This window comes from Parambassis ranga, chromosome 13 (assembly GCF_900634625.1).
Source record: "Parambassis ranga chromosome 13, fParRan2.1, whole genome shotgun sequence".
NCBI lineage: Eukaryota > Metazoa > Chordata > Actinopteri > Ambassidae > Parambassis > Parambassis ranga.
The window spans coordinates 1,814,063-1,836,673 of record NC_041033.1 but is presented as its reverse complement, the minus strand read 5'-3'; the positions used below and the strand labels follow the sequence as shown (position 1 = coordinate 1,836,673).

General features: G+C 46.8%; 1 protein-coding gene across 2 annotated transcripts in view; it reads right to left on the bottom strand.

Annotated features, from left to right (window-relative positions):
- LOC114445435 (transcription factor 7-like) overlaps window positions 1-22,038 on the bottom strand; it is a 49,889-nt gene extending 27,851 nt beyond the window's left edge. The window contains exons 1-4 of one of the 2 annotated variants that reach the window (XM_028420500.1): window positions 21,621-22,038; window positions 21,287-21,440; window positions 20,906-21,013; window positions 20,560-20,816 (exon numbers count right to left, since the gene is read on the bottom strand). In XM_028420500.1, coding sequence (XP_028276301.1) covers window positions 20,652-20,816; window positions 20,906-21,013; window positions 21,287-21,376 — 363 coding nt within the window. In that variant the 5' untranslated portion in view covers window positions 21,377-21,440; window positions 21,621-22,038 and the 3' untranslated portion in view covers window positions 20,560-20,651. Of the gene's footprint in view, window positions 1-20,559; window positions 20,817-20,905; window positions 21,014-21,286; window positions 21,441-21,620 lie in introns of those variants that run through there. The other variant, XM_028420501.1, reaches the window with a different exon arrangement.
- Window positions 22,039-22,611: the final 573 nt, after the last annotated feature.

Here is a 22,611-nt window from a genome sequence, read left to right as displayed (position 1 = left end):
CTCTGGCAGCAGCATTTTGGACCAGCTGCAGCTGCCTGACTGATTTTTTGCTAAGACCTGTGAGGACGCCGTTACAATAATCTAGCCTACTGAAAATAAATGCATGAATAAGTTTTTCTGTGTCTTGTTTGGACAGAAAGCCCTTGATCCTAGCAATGTTTTTCAGGTGGTAATAGGCAGACTTAGTAATGGCTTTTACATGGGTGTTAAAGTTCAGGTCTGAGTCGAGTATTACACCAAGATTTCTGGCTTGGTTTGTGACCTTCAGTGACATGGAGTCAAGGTAAGCACTGATCTTAGCTCTTTCATTTTTGGGGCCAAAAACAATCATCTCTGTTCTGTCAGCATTGAGCTGGAGAAAGTTCTGGCTCATCCACTCATTGATTTGTTGAGTACACTTACTTAGTGAGTGTAAGGGACTGTAGTCATGTGATGACACTGATATATAAAGCTGTGTGTCGTCTGCATAGGTGTGGTAGGAGATGTTGTGCTGTTCTATGATCTGAGCTAGGGGCAGCATGTAGATGTTGAACAGAAGTGGTCCAAGAATGGACCCTTGAGGAACCCAGCATGTGATCTTAGTTCGGTCAGACTCATAGTTACCAATTGACACAAAGTAGTCCCTATCATGTAAGTAAGATTTGAGCCAGTTTAACACAGTGCCAGTAAATCCCACCCACTGCTCCAGCCTGTCGAGCAGCATGTTGTGATCAACTGTATCGAATGCAGCACTAAGGTCCAGCAGCACTAAGACAGAGACTTTGGATGCATCATTATTCTGATGTATGTCATTTAAGACCTTAATAAGTGCAGTCTCAGTGCTGTGGTGCGCTCGAAATCCAGACTGAAATTCATTAAAAAGATTGTTTTGCACCAAAAATGCATGAATTTGTTGAAAAACAGCCTTTTCAATGACCTTTCCCAGAAAAGGAAGGTTAGATATTGGCCTGTAGTTATTTATTGCTGAAGCATCCAGATTTGATTTTTTGAGCAGAGGTTTGATTAATGCAGTTTTCAAGGCCTGGGGAAACTGCCCTGACTGAAGAGAATTGTTAACTATCTGCAACACATCTGACGATATGCAGTTAAAAACGTTTTTAAGAAAATGTGTAGGCAGATTGTCAAGTGAGCATGTTGTGGGTTTTAACTGTTTAACAGTTTCTGTCAGTACTGTATTATCTAGAAGGTTAAAATGTGCCAGCTTAACTGGTGGATGAGAAGGCACAAGTGACATTATGGTTTTGCCAGAGCTAGAGCTACAGACTGTTTGTCTTATTTTTAACACTTTATCTGTGAAAAAAGATGCAAAGTCATTGCATGACTTTTTAGACAGCAGTTCAGGTGGGACTGATACTCCTGGGTTTCTTAGTCTGTCTATAACAGAGAACAATGTGCGTGTCAGGGGTTGTGAGATGGCGGACACAAACGCAGACTTAGCCGGAGGTGAAAACAAACTCAGTTCCTTTAATATAGGCCAGGGTTCGGTACACAGGTGATCAGTCAACGTGGCAGAGGTATCCAAAAGGCAAAGGCAAAAAAGCAGTAGTCAAATCCAAAAAAGCAAGTCACACACAAGAGAATCCAAAACTCACTCGAAAACACGTAGGAAAAAACACAAGAATCCAAAACTTACTCGAGAGCACGTAGGGAAAAATCACAAGAGCAGAAAGGCTACTTGGACAGCTGTGTCGCATGGAAGACTCACAAGACGAACTGGCAACAAGGGGCAGGAAACACACAGGCTTTATACACAGGAGGGCGGGAAGACAATTGGACACAGGTGAAGCACATTAGGGCAGAGCAGGTAATCACAGGAGGGGGAAGGGAGCACACATGAGGAAGGGGAAGTAAACAGAACTGAAACACAAGGGGAAGATCGAGTTTCAAAATAAAACAGGAAGTGACTAGTAAAACTAGAACTAATACAAACAGAAAATGAACTACAAAATAAAAGACCTGGCTGAAACCATGACAGTACCCCCCCCTCAAGGAACGGCTCCCAGACGTTCCACTAGAAACCACCAGTCTGAACAAAAATACAGGGAGCAAAAAAAAAAAAAATCAGTCTAATAAGAGTCCAGAAAACAAAAACTCAGAAAACTGGGTAGAGACCCAGCGTGACGAAGTCTGGGGGGGCTCAGAGAGCAAGGCCAGAGGCTGAGAAGGCCGAGATTTCCCAGGGTCGAGAGAAACTGCAGGGGAACACCAGAGACGAGGTTGCAGACCCTCCAGGGTCTGGGCGGAAGAACAACAGAGATAGAGACACGGCCCCTCCAGGGTCCGGGCGGAAAAACAACAGAGACAGAGACGCGGACCCACCAGGGTCCGGGCGGAAGACCACCAGCGATGGAGACGCGGAACCTCCAGGGTCAGGGCAGAAGGTTGGCGGAGACGAGGCTGTGGACCCTCCCGGGTCCGGGCAGAAGGTCAGCGGAGACGATGAGGCTGACCCACCAGGGTCAGGGCAGAAGGTCGGCGGAGACGATGAGGCTGACCCACCAGGGTCAGGGCAGAAGGTCGGCGGAGACGAGGCTGCGGACCCTCCAGGGTCCGGGCAGAACGCCGGCGAGGACGAGACAGAAGACCCTCCAGGGTCCAGACTGGAAACCGGCGCTAGAGCAGAAGACCCTCCAGGGTCCAGACTGGAGACCGGCGCTGGAGCAGAAGACCCTCCAGGGTCCAGACTGGAAGCCAGAGCCGAAGACGAGGCAGAAGACCCTCCAGGGTCCAGACTTTTAACTTTTAACAGGGGAACACCAGAGACGAGGTTGCAGACCCTCCAGGGTCTGGGCGGAAGAACAACAGAGATAGAGACACGGCCCCTCCAGGGTCCGGGCGGAAAAACAACAGAGACAGAGACGCGGACCCACCAGGGTCCGGGCGGAAGACCACCAGCGATGGAGACGCGGACCCTCCAGGGTCCGGGCGGAAGACCACCAGCGAGGACGAGACGACGGACCCTCCTGGGTCCGGGCTGAAAACCAGCGAGGAAGGCGAGACGACGGACCCTCCTGGGTCCGGGCTGAAGACCAGCGAGGAGGGCGAGACGACGGACCCTCCTGGGTCCGGGTAGAAGACCAGCGAGGAAGGCGAGACGGACCCTCCTGGGTCCGGGCAGAAGACCGAGGAAGGCGAGACGATGGACCCTCCTGGGTCCGGGCTGAAGACCAGCGAGGAAGGCGAGACGACGGACCCTCCTGGGTCCGGGCTGAAGACCAGCGAGGAAGGCGAGACGACGGACCCTCCTGGGTCCGGGCAGAAGACCAGCGAGGAAGGCGAGACGGACCCTCCTGGGTCCGGGCAGAAGACCGGCGAAGACGATGGGGCTGACCCACCAGGTCCAGGGCAGACGGTCAGCGGCGACGAGGAGGCCGACCCACCAGACGAGGAGGCTGACCCTCCAGGGTCAGGGCAGAAGGTTGGCGGAGACGAGGCTGTGGACCCTCCCGGGTCCGGGCAGAAGGTCAGCGGAGACGAGGCTGTGGACCCTCCCGGGTCCGGGCAGAAGGTCAGCGGAGACGATGAGGCTGACCCACCAGGGTCAGGGCAGAAGGTCGGCGGAGACGATGAGGCTGACCCACCAGGGTCAGGGCAGAAGGTCGGCGGAGACGAGGCTGCGGACCCTCCAGGGTCCGGGCAGAACGCCGGCGAGGACGAGACAGAAGACCCTCCAGGGTCCAGACTGGAAACCGGCGCTAGAGCAGAAGACCCTCCAGGGTCCAGACTGGAGACCGGCGCTGGAGCAGAAGACCCTCCAGGGTCCAGACTGGAAGCCAGAGCCGAAGACGAGGCAGAAGACCCTCCAGGGTCCAGACTGGAAGCCAGAACCGAAGACGAGGCAGAAGACCCTCCAGGGTCCAGACTGGAAGCCAGAGCCGAAGACGAGGCAGAAGACCCTCCAGGGTCCGGACAGGAAGCCAGAGCCGAAGACGAGGCAGAAGACCCTCCAGGGTCCAGACTGGAAGCCAGAACCGAAGACGAGGCAGAAGACCCTCCAGGGTCCAGACTGGAAGCCAGAGCCGAAGACGAGGCAAAAGACCCTCCAGGGTCCAGACTGGAAGCCAGAGCAGGGGACCCTCCTGGGTCCCGACAGGAAACCAGAGCAGGGGACCCTCCGGGGTCCCGACAGGAAACCAGAGCAGGGGACCCTCCGGGGTCCGGACAGGAAACCAGAGCAGGGGACCCTCCGGGGTCCGGACAGGAAACCAGAGCAGAGGACCCTCCGGGGTCCGGACAGGAAACCAGAGCCGAGGACCCTCCGGGGTCCGGACAGGAAACCAGAGCCGAGGACCCTCCGGGGTCCGGACAGGAAACCAGAGCCGAGGACCCTCCGGGGTCCGGACAGGAAACCAGAACTGAGGGAGGACCACCGGCGTCAGGGCTGGAGACCAGAGGCGAGGGACCACCGGCGTCGGAACTGAAGACCAGAGGCGAAGGACCACCGGCGTCGGGACTGAAGACCAGAGGCAAAGGACCACCGGCGTCGGGACTGGGGCTCGGGAGCGATGGACCACCGGGGTCGGAACAGGGGCTCGGGAGCGATGGACCACCGGGGTCGGAACAGGGGCTCGGGAGCGGTGGACCACCGGGGTCGGAGCAGGGGCTCGGGAGCGGTGGACCACCGGGGTCGGAGCAGGGGCTCGGGAGCGGTGGACCACCGGGGTCGGAGCAGGGGCTCGGGAGCGGTGGACCACCGGGGTCGGGACAGGAAGCTGGGGACGGAACCCCACCAGGACTAGGACAGGAGACTGGGGACGGAACCCCATGAGGAGTGGAACTCGGGGACGGAACCCCACTAGGACTAGGATAGGAGACTGGGGACGGAACCCCACCAGGATCAGGACTGGGACCCGGAGCTGAGGGTTCATCAGGGCCTGGGCTGGAACCCAGGGTGGAAGACCCTCTAGAGTTCAGAAAGGACACTCCTACAGTCAGTGTCAATGCTGCAAATGTTCCAAGGTATAAAAAATCCACAAGCTCGGCGGATAAATCCTTGGAGGTGGCACCGAAACACCCACCCTCGGGTGGTGCAGGAGAAGACGACGTCTGGAGTCCGCCCTCTGACGGAGCAGGGAGGAGCGGCGTCGCCGGGGGCCCGCCTCCGGGCGGAACCGGAAGTGGCGGCGTCGTCTGGAGCCCGCCCTCTGGCCGAGACGGGAGGAGCGACGCCGTCTGGAGCCCGCCCTCTGGCCGAGACGGGAGGAGCGACGTCGTCTGGAGGCCGCCCTCTGGCCGAGACGGGAGGAGCGACGTCGTCTGGAGCCCGCCCTCTGGCCGAGACGGGAGGAGCGACGCCGTCTGGAGCCCGCCCTCTGGCCGAGACGGGAGGAGCGGCGCCGTCTGGAGCCCGCCTGGAGCCCGAAGTGGTGACGTCAACGGGTGCCCGCCTCCGGGCGGAACCGGAAGTGGTGACATCATCGGGAGCCGGCCTCCGGGCGGAACCGGAAGTGGTGACGTCATCGGGAGCCCGCCCTCAGGCGGCACTGGGGAGAACGGCGTCAACTGGAGACTGGGAAACCAGGAGGGCAGAAAGGAGGCCACAGGAGCAGTGAACTCCTCCATTTCCTGGAACGCCCCGATGTAATAGATGTGGAGCCAAGGCTCTGCGTTCAGCGCTTGGTCCATGCCAGCTTTCAGTAGCTCTTTCCAGTTCCATAATTTTCCCAGTTGCTGAAGCAGGACAACCCTGCGGTTAACCATCCGCCACATCTCCTTCTCCTCTGTAGGCGGTGAGGTCAGGTTGTCCAACAGATTTAACTCGGCTTGAACAGTTTCCCTAAGCCGGTAAACCTGGCTCCAGAGGCGCACCATTTTAAAAGGTGCCCACTGAAGATTTTGGCTTTTAACAGTCGCTCCGACATCTTGCATGTCTGCTGCGTCCTCTTATGGCCAGTTCGTAATGTCAGGGGTTGTGAGATGGCGGACACAAACGCAGACTTAGCCGGAGGTGAAAACAAACTCAGTTCCTTTAATATAGGCCAGGGTTCGGTACACAGGTGATCAGTCAACGTGGCAGAGGTATCCAAAAGGCAAAGGCAAAAAAGCAGTAGTCAAATCCAAAAAAGCAAGTCACACACAAGAGAATCCAAAACTCACTCGAAAACACGTAGGAAAAAACACAAGAATCCAAAACTTACTCGAGAACACGTAGGGAAAAATCACAAGAGCAGAAAGGCTACTTGGACGGCTGTGTCGCATGGAAGACTCACAAAACGAACTGGCAACAAGGGGCAGGAAACACACAGGCTTTATACACAGGAGGGCGGGAAGACAATTGGACACAGGTGAAGCACATTAGGGCAGAGCAGGTAATCACAGGAGGGGGAAGGGAGCACACATGAGGAAGGGGAAGTAAACAGAACTGAAACACAAGGGGAAGATCGAGTTTCAAAATAAAACAGGAAGTGACTAGTAAAACTAGAACTAATACAAACAGAAAATGAACTACAAAATAAAAGACCTGGCTGAAACCATGACAGTGCGAGCATTGTTGCTGAGAACAATGTGCGAGCATTGTTGCCAGAGGGAGACTCACTCACTCAGAGGTAGCTAGAAAAAGCCTAGCAGCAATCAAACTAATTAGGCTTTTTGTGAAGCGCTCGCACAGAGCATGATGGTACTACTCACATAACATTTGTTTGCTGATTTAGATTTGTTTCATCTTTCTGTTATTTTGATTTACACATACTACTGATGAAACGAGTACAATGAAAAGACACTGGTCTGATTTGCACAAACACTGCTTACCTCGCTGAAAGCTTGCCAGACGCCGGGATATGGTTGCTAAGCTATGATTGGCTAGTGACTATGACAGCCACCCAAGTGGGCGTGGTTATTTGAATGTCATCAGATTATAAAGGCATTCTAATGACATCAGTATATAGGCATTCTTATGACATCATTCTTATGATGTCATAAAGCAATGATGTCATATGTTGATAGCAACTGGACTAGTTACACTTATCCACAGGATTACCAAAACGTAAAGACTATAAAGGATTTTAAGAAAAGCAAAGAAGAATTGTTTGCGATGGCTTGTAGCAATATTGTTAACACTTTCAATGCGACGGTAGAAGAAATTCTGCCCATTATGAAAGATTTTTTCAGCAGGATTTCTCCATCACAGTGGAGCATGCTAGCATCGGGAACCTACGACAGGGACACACGGGCTTTCCTGACTGACATGATCGTTGAGATTGTGCAGACTATTTCTGCAAATGCTACAAGAAACATTTTAACGCTTGCTTACGCTTGCTTGCACCCTGAAACCATTGCGGACCTAAACATATCCGTACGCGACGCCATCTCTGCCAGCTTTGCATCTGCTTTGGATGTCCCTCAGGAGAACTTTGAAAGTGCAGAACAGTTAGGAGGACTGATGGAGGAGGAAGTTACTGAAAAAAGAAAGGCAGAGGGTGATATTGCAGATTCTGGACCCAAAAGGAGAAGAAGTTGCGACCCCAACACCACCACCAAACAAAGTCGGGAACGCAGCCCAGAATCAGACCCAAACAAGCGTCAACAATTTGAAAAAAGGAAGGCTGAAAGCCACAAAGAGGAGAGACGGGCAAAAAGAAGAAGAAGCAGAAGCCCTGAACGACCTGTCAGAGCTGCACAAGAGGTTATTGATATCAGCAGCAGAGTCAGTTCAGATTCCCGCTTTGTACTTTCAAATGACAACAACCAATTAGATTGCGGCGATAATCTGTCGCCAGAGGAGGAGAAGATTTACCAGATGTCTTCTAAAGCAAACACAAACCGAGGTAAGTGTGAAACAATAACACAGGGACGTGTTCACACGTCTAAATGAAAGATCTGAAAAACAAAACAAAGCATTTCTGTGATGAGCAGAAGTAGAAACATCTTAACAAAACACATCTCTGTGTGTTTTCAGATCATTTTAACAACACCTATACTCAGCTTGAACCAATCGGCAGCGGAGGATTTGGTTCCGTGTTTGCAGGCATCCGTAAAAAAGACAACCGAGAGGTAAGTCTTCAAAACACATCTTCACACACATTGCAATATACACTGACGTACAGTGAGAACAACAAAGCATTTTTTTTGTCTTGAGCAGGTGGCAATCAAGTACATTCCCCAGGATATGATTAGATTGGGAAAAGTGGTGAGGAAAAAGTTTCTTCCCTGACAACCATTCATCAGCTGTGTGTGTAGGAGCTCATTTATAATGTGTGTTTATTTTCTGCAGCACTGCAACGGACAAACCTACTTCATCGCCTTGGAAGTGGCCTACATGTTAAAAACAGAAGGTGTACCAGGAGAAGTCAGGAGGTCAGCCACAGTGTCCCTTCTAGACTGGTACTATCTGGATGATCAGCTAGTTCTTGTGATGGAACGACCGCCGTTTGCCATGGACCTTCATAAATACCTTAAGACTGTAAAAGGTGGATACCTGCAGGAACACCAAGCAATGGTATGAAACATACTGTGTGTGATTCTGTGTTGATATGACCAGAAATATTCAGCTTCAACCTTTTACCGCATCACTTCATGACATCAGTCCTTTATAAATGATGTGTTTACAATAGAAGATGAGAAAGGTCACTGCTGCTGCTGTAAAGCTGTTAGAATGGTGCTGTGGTGAAACCATGTTCATGTTTGCTTTCTGTTGCCCAAATGCTGGTTTGATTTTTTTTTATCTTAATGAGTCCAGATTCATTTTTTCAACACAAGACATACTGAGTCACTGTAGGATATATATAACACCTTCTCCTGTCACGCCTAATCAGACAGTGCCTTTATACTTTCTCTGTGTTTCAGTCGGTCCTGAAGCAGCTGGTGGACGCATCCATCGACATACATTCAAAAGGGATCTTTCACCGGGACCTCAAGCCTGAAAACCTGCTAATGGACACTGAGCATAATGAACATAAACTGCTCGTCATTGATTTCGGCTGTGCAACGTTCTCAACTGAAAACACCTTCGAGACCTTCTGTGGTTTGTTACCCGTCTGCTCTCCATTGCTCATGTGTGAACTCTAAAAATAAGGGTCTTCACATGTAATCAAAGCTCCACCTGATCTTTGTTCTTTCTTTTCTCTGCTACTACTGTGTGTAACAGGAACCCTAGAATACGCACCTCCAGAGTGGTTTACAAAAGGAGAGTATCAGGCCCGTCCCACCACCGTCTGGCAGATAGGAGCCATTTTCTACTCAATGTTAAAAGGACATCGAGTCTTCAAAACCCAGAACTTCACCCGTGGCCGGATCAAGATCAACCCCAAACTGTCAAAACGTATGAAACAGTTTCCATTTCAATTCTTATTTTCCTGAAAGGTAGCAGATCTGTTTAGGAAGCTGATTCCTTAAACATCGGGTCTCCTCTTTCTCTCTCTTATTGTACAGGCTGCAAACAGCTGTTACGAATGTGTCTGGTTAAAAAGCCAACGGAACGTGCAACTCTGGAAGAACTTAAGATCTGCCTCAATAATATGCAACCCCAGCCATCTGTGTAGAGGGGCAACTAAAGTGGTCGTATTAAATTGTGCTGTATAATTGTAAATTGTGTGTAAAAACTGTAAATATTTGCTTCTCCGATGAACTATCGTTGATGCTGTCTGAGCAGTGTTCAGAAACGGTTAACTTTTCTACTATAAAAAAGTAGCAATGTAATTCTTTTGTGTTTTGTTCTTCTGTGTTTTTAAAATAAAACAGTATTTATGATCCCACCTGGGCATTTCTTTTTTCCTTACAATGTAAATTTGCATCAAGGTGACTAACGTGCACAGGTGAGGCTGAATTTTGAACTCAACTTTATTATTATCCCAAAGGCAATATGATCTGCAGCAGACATTAGCTATCAGGTTCCATCAAGATAGAACAGACAAACAAAAATTCCACAACCCTGAGAAAACAAAGGTGCTCCCAACACATTGGATCAGAAACTAAGATGTTAAAAAACAGTGGAGTGAATAGAGTGTCAAGTCAAACCAAAAAGTGCTATGTGACAGCAACAGATCAATTTAAAAACACATAGCTGTTTATGAGGTAGACATTTTATATTGGGAACAATTTCAACATCCTTCCCCTGGATGACTTGTATGCATAGCACTAGTAGCATCTTTGCACTAAACAGACTGTGATCAACCTCATCGTTTTTTAGAAGCCACGATCACTTTAAAGAGAAGCCTCTGATCATAAGTACTCCTACAGTCACTAGTGTTTAGAATTAAAAATGAAGGTAAGAGGACACAGCTCTGTGGGAAACGAGTTAACACGCCGAGACCTATCTGATGTGAAATCCACAATCCAGCCAATCAGATTTGACTTCAAAATAAAAATGAAGATTCCCAGTTCATTTGTAGGGCTCATGGTAGGACAGAAGCCTACCATGAGTTTTTGAGGACTCTAGATTAGAGGTCGACCGATGAATCAAACCAGTTATTGGTCATTTTTAAAAATAATTTGCATCGGTCAACGCCAAAGAATATTCAACTGATTAATATACAGACGCATCTGCAGGCAGTACAGCATTCTTGCTGTGGAACGTGTGACACAGCCCCTTATGTCAATCAACCATTCTACAGGCAGACTCAAGATGATGTTACCAAGTGTCACTAACTCAGAAGAATGAGAATGAGTAATACATTACTTCTTAGGAGACAACTGTAAATTCTTATATTTCAAAGCCCTGTTACTGTGTATATGAAGTGTTACTAGCACTATGAGACAGCGAGCATTCAACCAGCTGTGCTCACAGGTGAGGTAGCTACTGAAACCCAGTCACAAGTCCCATGAAATCCTTAAAGGCCGCAGTATTGTTTGGCTTTGACTTTATTGATAGCAGAGAATTTGCTCTGAAGGCTGTGTGGCATGGAGCAGCTCTGTCTCTCTCTCTCACACACACACACTGAAGCAGGAGCGAGTGTGTGATGAAAGGCAGATGTACAAAAATTAAATGTACAAAAGTATAAATTACATTTCAGTTGGAGCCAACAATGCTTGTCATCAGTGCAACATGTCGTCTGCGTGTGAACATCAAAATATCAAACCATGTAGCAATAAAGTCTACATGGCCTCCTCTATGTGCACAAAGCGTCCTCTAAGTCTCCAATGCCTGTGTAGTCCTCAGTGCAGCAACAATGACAAGCAGACTACATGAAGGATTTATTTTTGTGATCACAAAGACTCTGACCACTTGGCTTACGATTACATTTAACCACTGCCCACAACTGTAAGGCTAGATCTGGAGTACCATGGACGTCACTAGGGTTGACAGATAGGGGGGGCTAATCTGATTTAGATTCGTTTCATCTTTCTGTTATTTTGATTTACACATACTGATGAAACGAGTACAATGAAAAGACACTGGTCTGATTTGCACAAACACTGCTTACCTCGCTGAAAGCTTGCCAGACGCCTGGATATGGTTGCTAAGCTATGATTGGCTAGTGACTATGACAGCCGCCCAAGTGGGCGTGGTTATTTGAATGTCATCAGATTATAAAGGCATTCTAATGACATCAGTATATACATCAGTATAAAGGCATTCTTATGACATCATTCTTATGATGTCATAAAGCAATGATGTCATATGTTGATAGCAACTGGACTAGTTTTCTACTTAGTGACACTTATCCACAGGATTACCAAAACGTAAAGACTATAAAGGATTTTAAGAAAAGCAAAGAAGAATTGTTTGCGATGGCTTGTAGCAATATTGTAAACACTTTCAATGCGACGGTAGAAGAAATTCTGCCCATTATGAAAGATTTTTTCAGCAGGATTTCTCCATCACAGTGGAGCATGCTAGCATCGGGAACCTACGACAGGGACACACGGGCTTTCCTGACTGACATGATCGTTGAGATTGTGCAGACTATTTCTGCAAATGCTGCAAGAAACATTTTAACGCTTGCTTACGCTTGCTTACACCCTGAAACCATTGCGGACCTAAACATATCCGTACGCGACGCCATCTCTGCCAGCTTTGCATCTGCTTTGGATGTCCCTCAGGAGAACTTTGAAAGTGCAGAACAGTTAGGAGGACTGATGGAGGAGGAAGTTTCAAAGAAAGTGAAATATGTCCTATCTATTGTCATTGAATGCCCTGTGCTGCCATTAGAGCCTGCTATTTATGTCAGCGGCTTAATGTCTTGCCGCGACTCTATTACAAGCATGCTGCACCATACTGCAGGATGTCTGAAAAGATATTTAGGTAACTTGAAAACCAAGTGTATGGAATGTTGGTCTAAGAAGTTCTCCTCTGAGAAGAACTCCTCTACATCCGCAAATACAGAAACTGTCTCAGCAACAGGAGTGGTCACAGACGAACCAGAGATATCAGGCAGCAGCAGATCAAAATCTGCCTCTCCTTTATGTTTCAGTGATGACGAAGAGTGCACACACTCACTCGGACCTGAAACCCCACGAGGGGTGCTCTCCGACCAGCATATGATAACAGCTGTTAGTGAGATTCTAATGCAAAATGTCAGAAAATCACCAGACATTGAAGAAGAGCTTGATACCACACCTTTAATATCTCCAGATATTCAGGATGTAGCAGCTGATATTGTCGATGCCATGATTAACAATGTGCATTATTCAGATTCAGATGTTTCAGAATCAGCTGACAATGCAACACCACTCAGACCTCACTGTGATATGACGGAAGTAGTTTCCAAGGTAGAACACTTTCTAGATTCACAGATGACCCAGACAGATGACACACAAACTACACCCCCACCCCAGAGAACGGACCAGTTTTTAAAGTTTGCCCAACAAAACTTTGAAAAAATGAAAGAGCATCTGAAGAAAGCTGTTCAGACAGATTTCCCGCAGTTTTTGGTGAACATCAGGGAACGGACTCAGACACAAAATCGAGAGGACACTTCCGCAGACATGTTACCCGGATATGTCCCAGAGGCTTCTGCATCAGTTAGAAGTCCGGAATTGCCTAAAACGGGCAATCAGAGTGGCACAGTGCCCTGGATCAATGTGATGAAAACTCACTTTTCCTGTGACTTTGAGAGCATTATGCCCAAGATCAACGACCTGCTTCATAAATTAGAGCTGGTCAAACAAGAGGACAAGTACAGGAATGAAGTCAGGCAGTTTTCAAATGAACTGACGGATATGATGTATAATCACATCATGACTAGCAGGACATATGAAGTTCCTGTTACTCCACTGACAAAGTGTGTTTCCGACACCGTCATATCTCAGAAGAGAAAACTGAACGGCCCTTCTCAGCAGCACTTGTCTCCTGAAGTTCTGTATACCATGGCAGAGGATGCAGTGGGAAAGTTCTTGCAGCAGATTGTAATCTGGAAGGAGAAAGTACCAAGGGACATCTCATATTACAGGGATGACATGTCGAATGTACTGGCAGGAATTCAAAACTTGTTTGACAAAATAATGACCGGTCCGGAACAGAATGATTCCCTCGTGCCTCCTGAAAGAGAAGATGACGACAGCCGGTCAGATGATTCTGGTTTAGAATTAACAGTGCGGAAAATTGATCGCGTTGATTCTCATGCTGCCTCTTCTCTGATTGTGGATGACCACATGCCGAACACATCTTCTGAACAAGACCATCAACCTCAACCAGCCCCCAGCAATGATGACCACATGTCGGCGGGCACATCGTTTGAAACAGACGATGAAACAGACAGTGAAGTGCTTCAGCTTGGGCAACAGGCACAAGCAGCAAAGTCTTCTTCAACTCAGAGGTCGACCTACAACCTTGTCACTGCTGTGATAATAAGGATCTACAAGAAAGCCTACCAGGAATGCAAGAGATGTCTGCCAGCTAAAGAGATCAATAGGATGATCAAAAGTCTGTCAGACAAGGTGATGGAACATGTCATTTTCACAGACACATTGGACATCGACACCATTAAACGACTTGCAAAAGCAATCGTTAAAGATCTTCAGAGAGATTTTGGCTCTCCTGAAACGCTGCTTTTACATGCACTGGCATCAAACCCAGATTTTGGTGACGCTGTTGTGGTGTATGTGAAACTCCATCTAGACCCCACATCTCAAACACCCACAAAAGCAAGATTTTTCAGACGTGCATCAAGTCCTGCAAGCAGGTTCCTGAAAAGTGCTCGATGCTGGATTAAGGACCTGAGAGTGTGATCCTGAATGCAAACAAACTGTCACACCGTCTATCTCTCTAAACTTAAAAACAAGTCAGATGATGATAGAAGGGAGGTGAAGTTTAAATTTAAATTTAAAATGATTGATACGGCTGAAAATTGGTGCACTCTTGGAGGTATCCTCTAAAACGCACAGGAAGTCCGCCATTTTGAAAAAACTGCGCCATTTTGCAGTTTTCACTCCCCGCACTTTTACGCACTCATCCCGTCATCGCTGCTTGCAGCTTTAATTGTATATTGCCTCTGTGTTTGCGGTCAATGTGGACAACCAGGTATTTGTAGCTGTCCACAATGTCCACATTGGTACCTTTGATGCTGACCGGGTTTGGGAGTGTCTGGTGCTTCCTGAAGTCCACCACCAGCTCTTTTGTCTTTGTGACAATGAGCTGCAGGTGGTTTTGTCCACACCACTCCATGAAGCAGTCCACCACACTCATGTACTCCGCCTCCCGACCTCTGCTGACTCGTTTCTCTGATGTCCAGCACATATGGCAGTGTTGACAATAAAGCTGACTTTGAACTCATTAACCCGTTGTCTATGTAGAAGTGTGAGAGATAATTTAATGTGTTTTGATTTCTCCCCCCTTCTTTTCAGGTTGCTGACCTTGCTTCTGAAGAGTGCAGAGTCTTTTCTGCTTGCTCCTGCTCTGCCTGCCTTTACTTTACTTTTTACCTTTTTATCTTTCACTCTTTTCCCCCCCCAAAGATTTTACAGTTCAATTTTTTACCCATGATACGTTTTGTACCACTGGAGGTTTGGATTTTATCTTTTTAAACAAATCAACGGACCTGCTGCAGCTCACTTTGTCTACTCATCAGCCTAGTGAAGAAATGTCTGGAGCAGACACCACAACAAGCTTACGCTGCCAAAACTGCTGGAATTATCTTCAGGAAATCACAGAGCTCAAAGAAAAGATTTTTGCCCTGGAAATGAAAAAAGGACTCCATGAGACTCTCCCGATCACACCCGGTGGTAAGAAGACTAAATCTGCATCAACAAAATGCAGTGTTAATTATGATTCTGCCGCTGATATGCTAAACCTGGATGACACTGTGTCCTTTCCAAAACTTATAAAAGCTGGTCCTAAACAGACTGATGCCACCTGGCATACACTTGGTGCCAAACCAAAAAGGCACAAAATGAGAAAAATGAATGATAATATCAGTGGGGTATACGCTGCATCACCAGGCATACAGCTCAGAAACAAATATCAACCATTGTCTGAGTTGGCTGTAAACGAGCCAGTATACAATGCAGTCAATAAGAAATGGGACATAAAGAATAAAACAGAGAGGGAGACGAAGGCGAAACATCGGGCACACAGAGGCAGAGAATCTGTGTCAGAAGTGAAGGACAAAGATATCTTGCTGCTTGGAGACGGCGCTATCACTGACGTCAAGAATGAAAGAACGCTCACATGCAGCTATCTGAGTGCCACGGTCACTGATATAACAGGACTTCTCCCTCAGGTTATGTCAAACCACCCAGGAGTCAAACAGATCATTCTGCATGTGGGTGCAGTTGATACCAACAGGGGCCAATCAGAACTGTTAAAAAAAGATTTCTCTAAACTTTTAGAGATACTCAACAAACTGGAAGTCCAATCATTCATCAGCGGGCCACTCCCAAACATTGATAGAAGGATAAATAAATTCAGTCGCCTGCTTGCACTGAATACTTGGCTGTCTGACCTGTGAGACACATGCAGTGACCTTCATCGATAACTTCAACCTGTTCTGGGAACGTGATGACCTGTTCAAAGGACGAGGCCCTCATCTGAATGGACGTGGACTGAGGCGGCTAACCGATAATCTTCTCCACTCTGTGAGACACCAAAACGCCTCCGACCCCTCCAGCCTAAGGCTCCACTGCAAAGCGAACACCAGCTGCAGGGGGACAACAGCAGGACCGCTTCACTGGATCTCCCCACCTCACCTCCTCCACTACAGCCCTGCACCCCCTCAGCTGCATCCTCTTCCAACTCCTCGATATCCATCTCCCCCCTGCTTCACCTCTTGGGTTTCCAAGTCACTGGGAGAGTTTGGTGAAGTCTGGGATCAAAATGGTCCCCCTCACCCCTAATCTAGCCAGATCAAGGGTCCTATCCTCAACACTGCAACGTCCACCAGCATCCCCCCCAGACACCTCCCTCAAGGCCCCCAAGATGCAGTATCTCCCCTCCATCCTCCCCCCAGATTATGCAGCTCAGGTCAACCCAACCCACACCTCCCTCTTCCACTCCCCTAAGCACACCATGTAAGCCTTCCCAACCACCACCCAGACCACTGGCCTCTAAGACCTTTAACAGCACCAAGACTGCTGTTAAATCAGGGACTAGGACACCCAGGGCTTCTGCTGTTTGAGGACTTGTACCCATAATAATCCCACTACCAACCTGAGGCCCAGGGAGAGAGCACTCTCCCACAGTGCAGATTCATCAATTCATGTTTTGATAAGTAAAAGGAAAAGAAAGCCTCATCATCCAAGAAATGTATTACCAAATTTAAAATCTGTTCAATGTCAGCCACAGTCTGTCCCTGAACATAAACAGGACATGGATTTTAATGCATTAAATTTAGCTCTCTTAAATGTTAGGTCTTCAGCAGGCAAATCGTTCTTAATTAATGATTTTATTCAAAAGCACCATCTGGATTTTGTTTTTAACTGAAACTTGGTTGGGGCAAGACAATAGTGCAGCAGTTCTTATTGAGTCTACCCCTCCTAACTTTGGTTTCACGAGTGAAGCAAGATTGCACAAGAAAGGAGGAGGAGTCGCCATCTTGTTTAATTACTGCCTCCAGTGCTAAAATCCTCCTGTCAAGCAACCTTTGCAGTTATTTACAAAACCCTGAAATACAATGCAAAGTTCTTTGATAAGTTTGCCAAACTATTGTCTATTATGTGCATTGACTTTGATTGTGTTGTCTTAGTGGGTGACTTTAACATTCATGTTGATAATCCTAATGATGGAAGTGCCAAAGAACTCTTTAACATCCTGGATAGCTTTGGGCTTTCACAGCATGTAACAGACTCAACACATAACAAGGGACATACACTGGATCTAGTTATTTCCAAAGGTTTCAGACCTTTGGAAATAACTAGATAACTAGATCTAGATCTCTGAGGTTGTGGTGACCGATGTTGCTTATTCTGATCATTACTGTGTTGTGTTTAAAACGACCAACCCTGCTAATCCCAACAAGGTAGAAGGAAAGGTGATCAGAAAGCATCACATTAATGATAACACCTGTGCACTGTTCACACAGGCTTTTGTACCATCACCAACCCTGCCCACAGCTCCTGGTGATGACCTTGTAAACAGTTTCAGTTCCAAAGTTATGACTGTTATTGATTCAATAGCCCCAGTCAGAACCAAAGTTCTGCCAGGAAGGAAAAAGTCACCTTGGAGAAATGCCACACTGGTTAAAGCTCAAAAAAGCGTCTGCAGACAGGCAGAACGCAGATGGAGAAAAGCTAAACTCCAGGTTCATTATACCATTTACAAAGAGAGCCTACATAACTACAACCAGGAACTAAAAAATGCAAGACAATCCTATTTTTCAGAGATCATCGATAGGAACAGCAACAATGCTCGCACATTGTTCTCTGTTATAGACAGACTAAGAAACCCAGGAGTATCAGTCCCACCTGAACTGCTGTCTAAAAAGTCATGCAATGACTTTGCATCTTTTTTCACAGATAAAGTGTTAAAAATAAGACAAACAGTCTGTAGCTCTAGCTCTGGCAAAACCATAATGTCACTTGTGCCTTCTCATCCACCAGTTAAGCTGGCACATTTTATCCTTCTAGATAATACAGCACTGACAGAAACAGTGAAAACCCACAACATGCTCACTTGACAATCTGCCTGCACATTTTCTTAAAAACGTTTTTAACTGCATATCGTCAGATGTGTTGCAGATAGTTAACAATTCTCTTCAGTCAGGGCAGTTTCCCCAGGCACTGAAAACTGCATTAATCAAACCTCTACTCAAAAAATCAAATCTGGATGCTTCAGCAATAAATAACTACAGGCCAATATCTAACCTTCCCTTTCTGGGAAAGGTCATTGAAAAGGCTGTTTTTCAACAAATTCATGCATTTTTGGTGCCAAACAATCTTTTAATGAATTTCAGTCTGGATTTCGAGCGCACCACAGCACTGAGACTGCACTTATTAAGCTCTTAAATGACATACATCAGAATAACGATGCATCCAAAGTCTCTGTCTTAGTGCTGCTGGACCTTAGTGCTGCATTCGATACAGTTGATCACAACATACTGCTCGACAGGCTGGAGCAGTGGGTGGGATTTACTGGCACTGTGTTAAACTGGTCTTACTTACATGATAGGGACTACTTTGTGTCAATTGGTAACTATGAGTCTGACCGAACTAAGATCACATGCGGGGTTCCTCAAGGGTCCATTCTTGGACCACTTCTGTTCAACATCTACATGCTGCCCCTAGCTCAGATCATAGGGCACAACATCTCCTACCACACCTATGCAGACGACACACAGCTTTATACTGTATATCAGTGTCATCACATGACTACAGTCCCTTACACTCACTAAGTAAGTGTACTCAACAAATCAATGAGTGGATGAGCCAGAACTTTCTCCAGCTCAATGCTGACAAAACAGAGATGATTGTTTTTGGCCCCAAAAATGAAAGAGCTAAGATCAGTGCTTACCTTGACTCCATGTCACTGAAGGTCACAAACCAAGCCAGAAATCTCGGTGTAATACTCGACTCAGACCTGAACTTTAACACCCATGTAAAAGCTATTACTAAATCTGCCTATTACCACCTGAAAAACATTGCTAGGATCAAGGGCCTTCTGTCCAAACAAGACACAGAAAAACTTATTCATGCATTTATTTTCAGTAGGCTAGATTATTGTAACGGCGTCCTCACAGGTCTTAGCAAAAAATCAGTCAGGCAGCTGCAGCTGGTCCAAAATGCTGCTGCTAGAGTTCTGAGTAACACTAGCAAAATGGACCACATCACACTGGTCCTCAAATCACTGCACTGGCTTCCTGTGAGTCAAAGGATCCATTTCAAAACTTTACTCCTGGCCTACAAAGCACTGAGTGGTCTTGGACCAAAATACATCCTGGACTTACTGGTTCCCTATGAACCATCCAGACGCCTGAGATCATCAGGGACAGGCCTACTGTGTGTACCCAGGGTCAGGACCAAACAGAGTGAAGCAGGATTCAGTTATTCTGCCCCTCACCTGTGGAACAGCCTTCCTGAACACCTGAGGTCTGCTTAGACAGTCACTTCATTTAAGTCATGCCTGAAAACACATTTGTTTACTGCAGCGTTCTCCTAATTTCTTGACTGCACTCTTCTCATTTAATCATCCTGATTTTATTTGACATTTTTTATGATTTTATTCCTTTTATGATTTTAATTTCCTTCTTAATATAATGTTTTAAAATGTTTTCATTCTGTGTTTTCATCTTGCTACATATGGTGCTATATAAATAAAGCTTGCCTTGCCTTTTCCATTATCCCTCACTGTGACGCTGTCAGTACACAGACCAACACTTTTCATAAAACTTCAGGGTTTTCATGTCATTTCATGAGCTTGTTGAGTCTAATGGTGTCGGCCGTCTTCATCCTGCTGTCCCAGCACACTACAGCGTAGAAGATGACGTTGGAGACCACCGAGTGCTAAAATATCATTTGATTTCTCCCCCCTTCTTTTCCATTATCCCTCATTTACTCCTCTTCCTCCTGGTTCCACAGACAGCGCTGACTCAGCAGTACAATCACATGCAGTTTCATGATTGCGCCACAGGGGGGAGTGTTGGCCCAGGGAGACACCGGTTGCAGTAGGTCAGCAGGGGGTTTCCGCCCTCAGAGGGACACAGCCTGCTAACAGCTATGGTCTCCTGTCTCTAACAGGTCAGTAATGTGTGTACATACACTGTCAAAACATTCTCAAGAACTCTCGGAGCCTAACAGATCTTGGTTTAATGAAGGTTTGATGAGGAAAGCTATCGTTTTATGTTGGAATTGAACTTTGTAGTCCATCGTAATGGCGGCTCCCATGTGAACACGATGACGGCCTCCTGTTAAAGATGGTTATCTCTGTTAGCTCCACATAGATGAGTGTGTTAAATAAAGGTCAAACAGTTTCGCTCAGTTAAACAAATGGATTCAGTTATTAGGTGTAATTCTTTAAAGACACTGTAAACACGCTGGGATATTTAGTTACAATCACATGTATTCCTCCTAGAAAAATCTTCGACAGGTAAGACAAAGTTTTTATTTGTTTTTATTCATAGCATGATTGTCAATCTGCCCAATTTGTGCAGTTTGTTATATATTTCATTTGAAACATTTGACCAAGTGAAGGCATGAAGAGAAGATGGCTATAGAAAATAGGGTACATAGGTTTGTAAATGTATTTTGTGATTGTCGAACTTGTATTGATGTAACTGGTAACTTGAGCATCTTTTGTGTCTGAGATTGTGCCAGAATCTCGTGGCCACGATGTCATTGATGTCATTCAGCTAGGGAGTGATGTATTTACTGCTGAGTAAGCTAACATTGGCTAAGGTTCTGTGGAAACAGCTCACGACTTGCAGGACAAACATATAAATTTTTTCCCATAATTTAACATTTTTACCTCTGCTTGTGGCTGCAGCCCTCCTCCTGACCCTCTTCCTCTTTTGGCCCTAAAATCAAGCACATCACACATCACACTCTGTGTTCACTGTCTGTGGAGGAGTTGTGTCGTAGTTGTGTGTGAGCAGAGTGTGTTTACATAGTTGTCCGCTGTCGACCATCCTGGGTGCAGCTGGGCATGGAGCCGCCGCTCTGCCTCTGCCTCCTCATAATATCTGGCCTGCTCCTCCTTTGACAGTGCGTTCCACTGTGGACAGACGACAACTCACTGTCAGCACATGTACTAAAACACAACTGCAGGCTGGTAGAACACAGAGTCACAGTGATGTGTGTTTCTGCAGTGTGTGCGTCACAAAATCAGAAAAGCCTTGTTAATATTGGTGCCTGTGGCCATTAATTGAACTGCAGTCAGCATTCTGTGGCTCGTAGTGTCAGATCAGTGCTGGCTGATAGCTTCCAAAACGCAGTCTGAGTGGATGACAGCAGTTCAAACCAACTCTTGATCCAGAGTGTTTCTTACCTTCTGACCCACAGCTGCATTCACAGCCGCACTGCCCTTCATGCCCTTCTCAGCAGAGACTTTGGGCCTCTGCTCTGTGAGGAAGAGCATGAAGGCGTTCCTCGGTTTCTTTATGTGCGGCTGTGACGATGGCTGCTCATCGTGTTTTCTCTTTCTACAGGAACAAAACAGGAACAACAAAAGTAAGGATACAAGATACCACTGTGTGCACATGTGAGGACACAAGCAGGCTACATTATGAGAATAAATACAATTCAAATTCATCTCTGGGAAGCTGTTCAGATGAATTAAAGCCCAATACACAGACGGAGATTATAATAATGATCACACAGACCTGAACACCTGATCATTGATGATTCATCATGATCAGTCACAGAGGAGGAGGATCCACAGCAACAAGCCTGTAGGGTCTTACTGTGTTTCCGGGTGAAGCCTCCGCTGCTGCTGTGGAGGGACTCATGATGGCAGAGAGACAGGGAGGATTGAGCAGACATGACACACTCACTCTGTCTTATTTTGATGTGGAAATAACTGAATGGTCAAAAGGTGTTTTTGTCTCTGTCCCTGACCTCCTCTTTGTGTCTTACCTGTTAGTATTTACCAAAGTCAGCTGCTGTCTCTATGAAGGGTTCTTCTTCTTTGTTAGTTTGGTGGTTGTTCTTTGTTGTTTTATTGCTGGAGTTTAAAAGCAGGTTCTCTCTCCGATGTCTCTGTGTCTGTGAGATAGTCAACCATAACATTCTCTAAAAGGGAGAAAAACTCCCTTTTAACAGGAAGAAACCTCGAGAGGACCCAGGCTCTCTGGGGGGACCCTTCCTCCTGAGGGCTGACAGACCTCCTTCTGCTGGAAACCACAGACTGAACCACCAAGACAGACCTACGTCTAAACACAGACATAAAATCATCAGCAGGCTGACTGTGGACAAACACACACTTTAAACAGTGTCACAGTTTGTGTGACGTCTCCTTGGCTGTCCCACTGTTCTCTTACCCGTCTTTGGTAGAACAGGATGTAGAAAGTTCTCTGCAGCTTTTTGCAGGTGAAGAATCTGCTTGTCTCGATGACGTGGGCATCGTCATAGTGGAGCCACCGCTCACCATCCAGCATCTCCTCCGGGTGGCCTCCATCACTGACGTAGTGCCCTAACAGGAGAAGAAACACAGTTATATCAGCTGGAGGTCATGAAACTTAACTGAAGGGAGAAGAACAGCAGCAAACTTTCCAAAGTCATCATGTGAGAAAGGTTAGCGTCTCCTCTGATGTGAACTTACCGACATCCTCCAGGGCCCAAGTAGCTAGACTCATCCTGAGACACAATCACAGA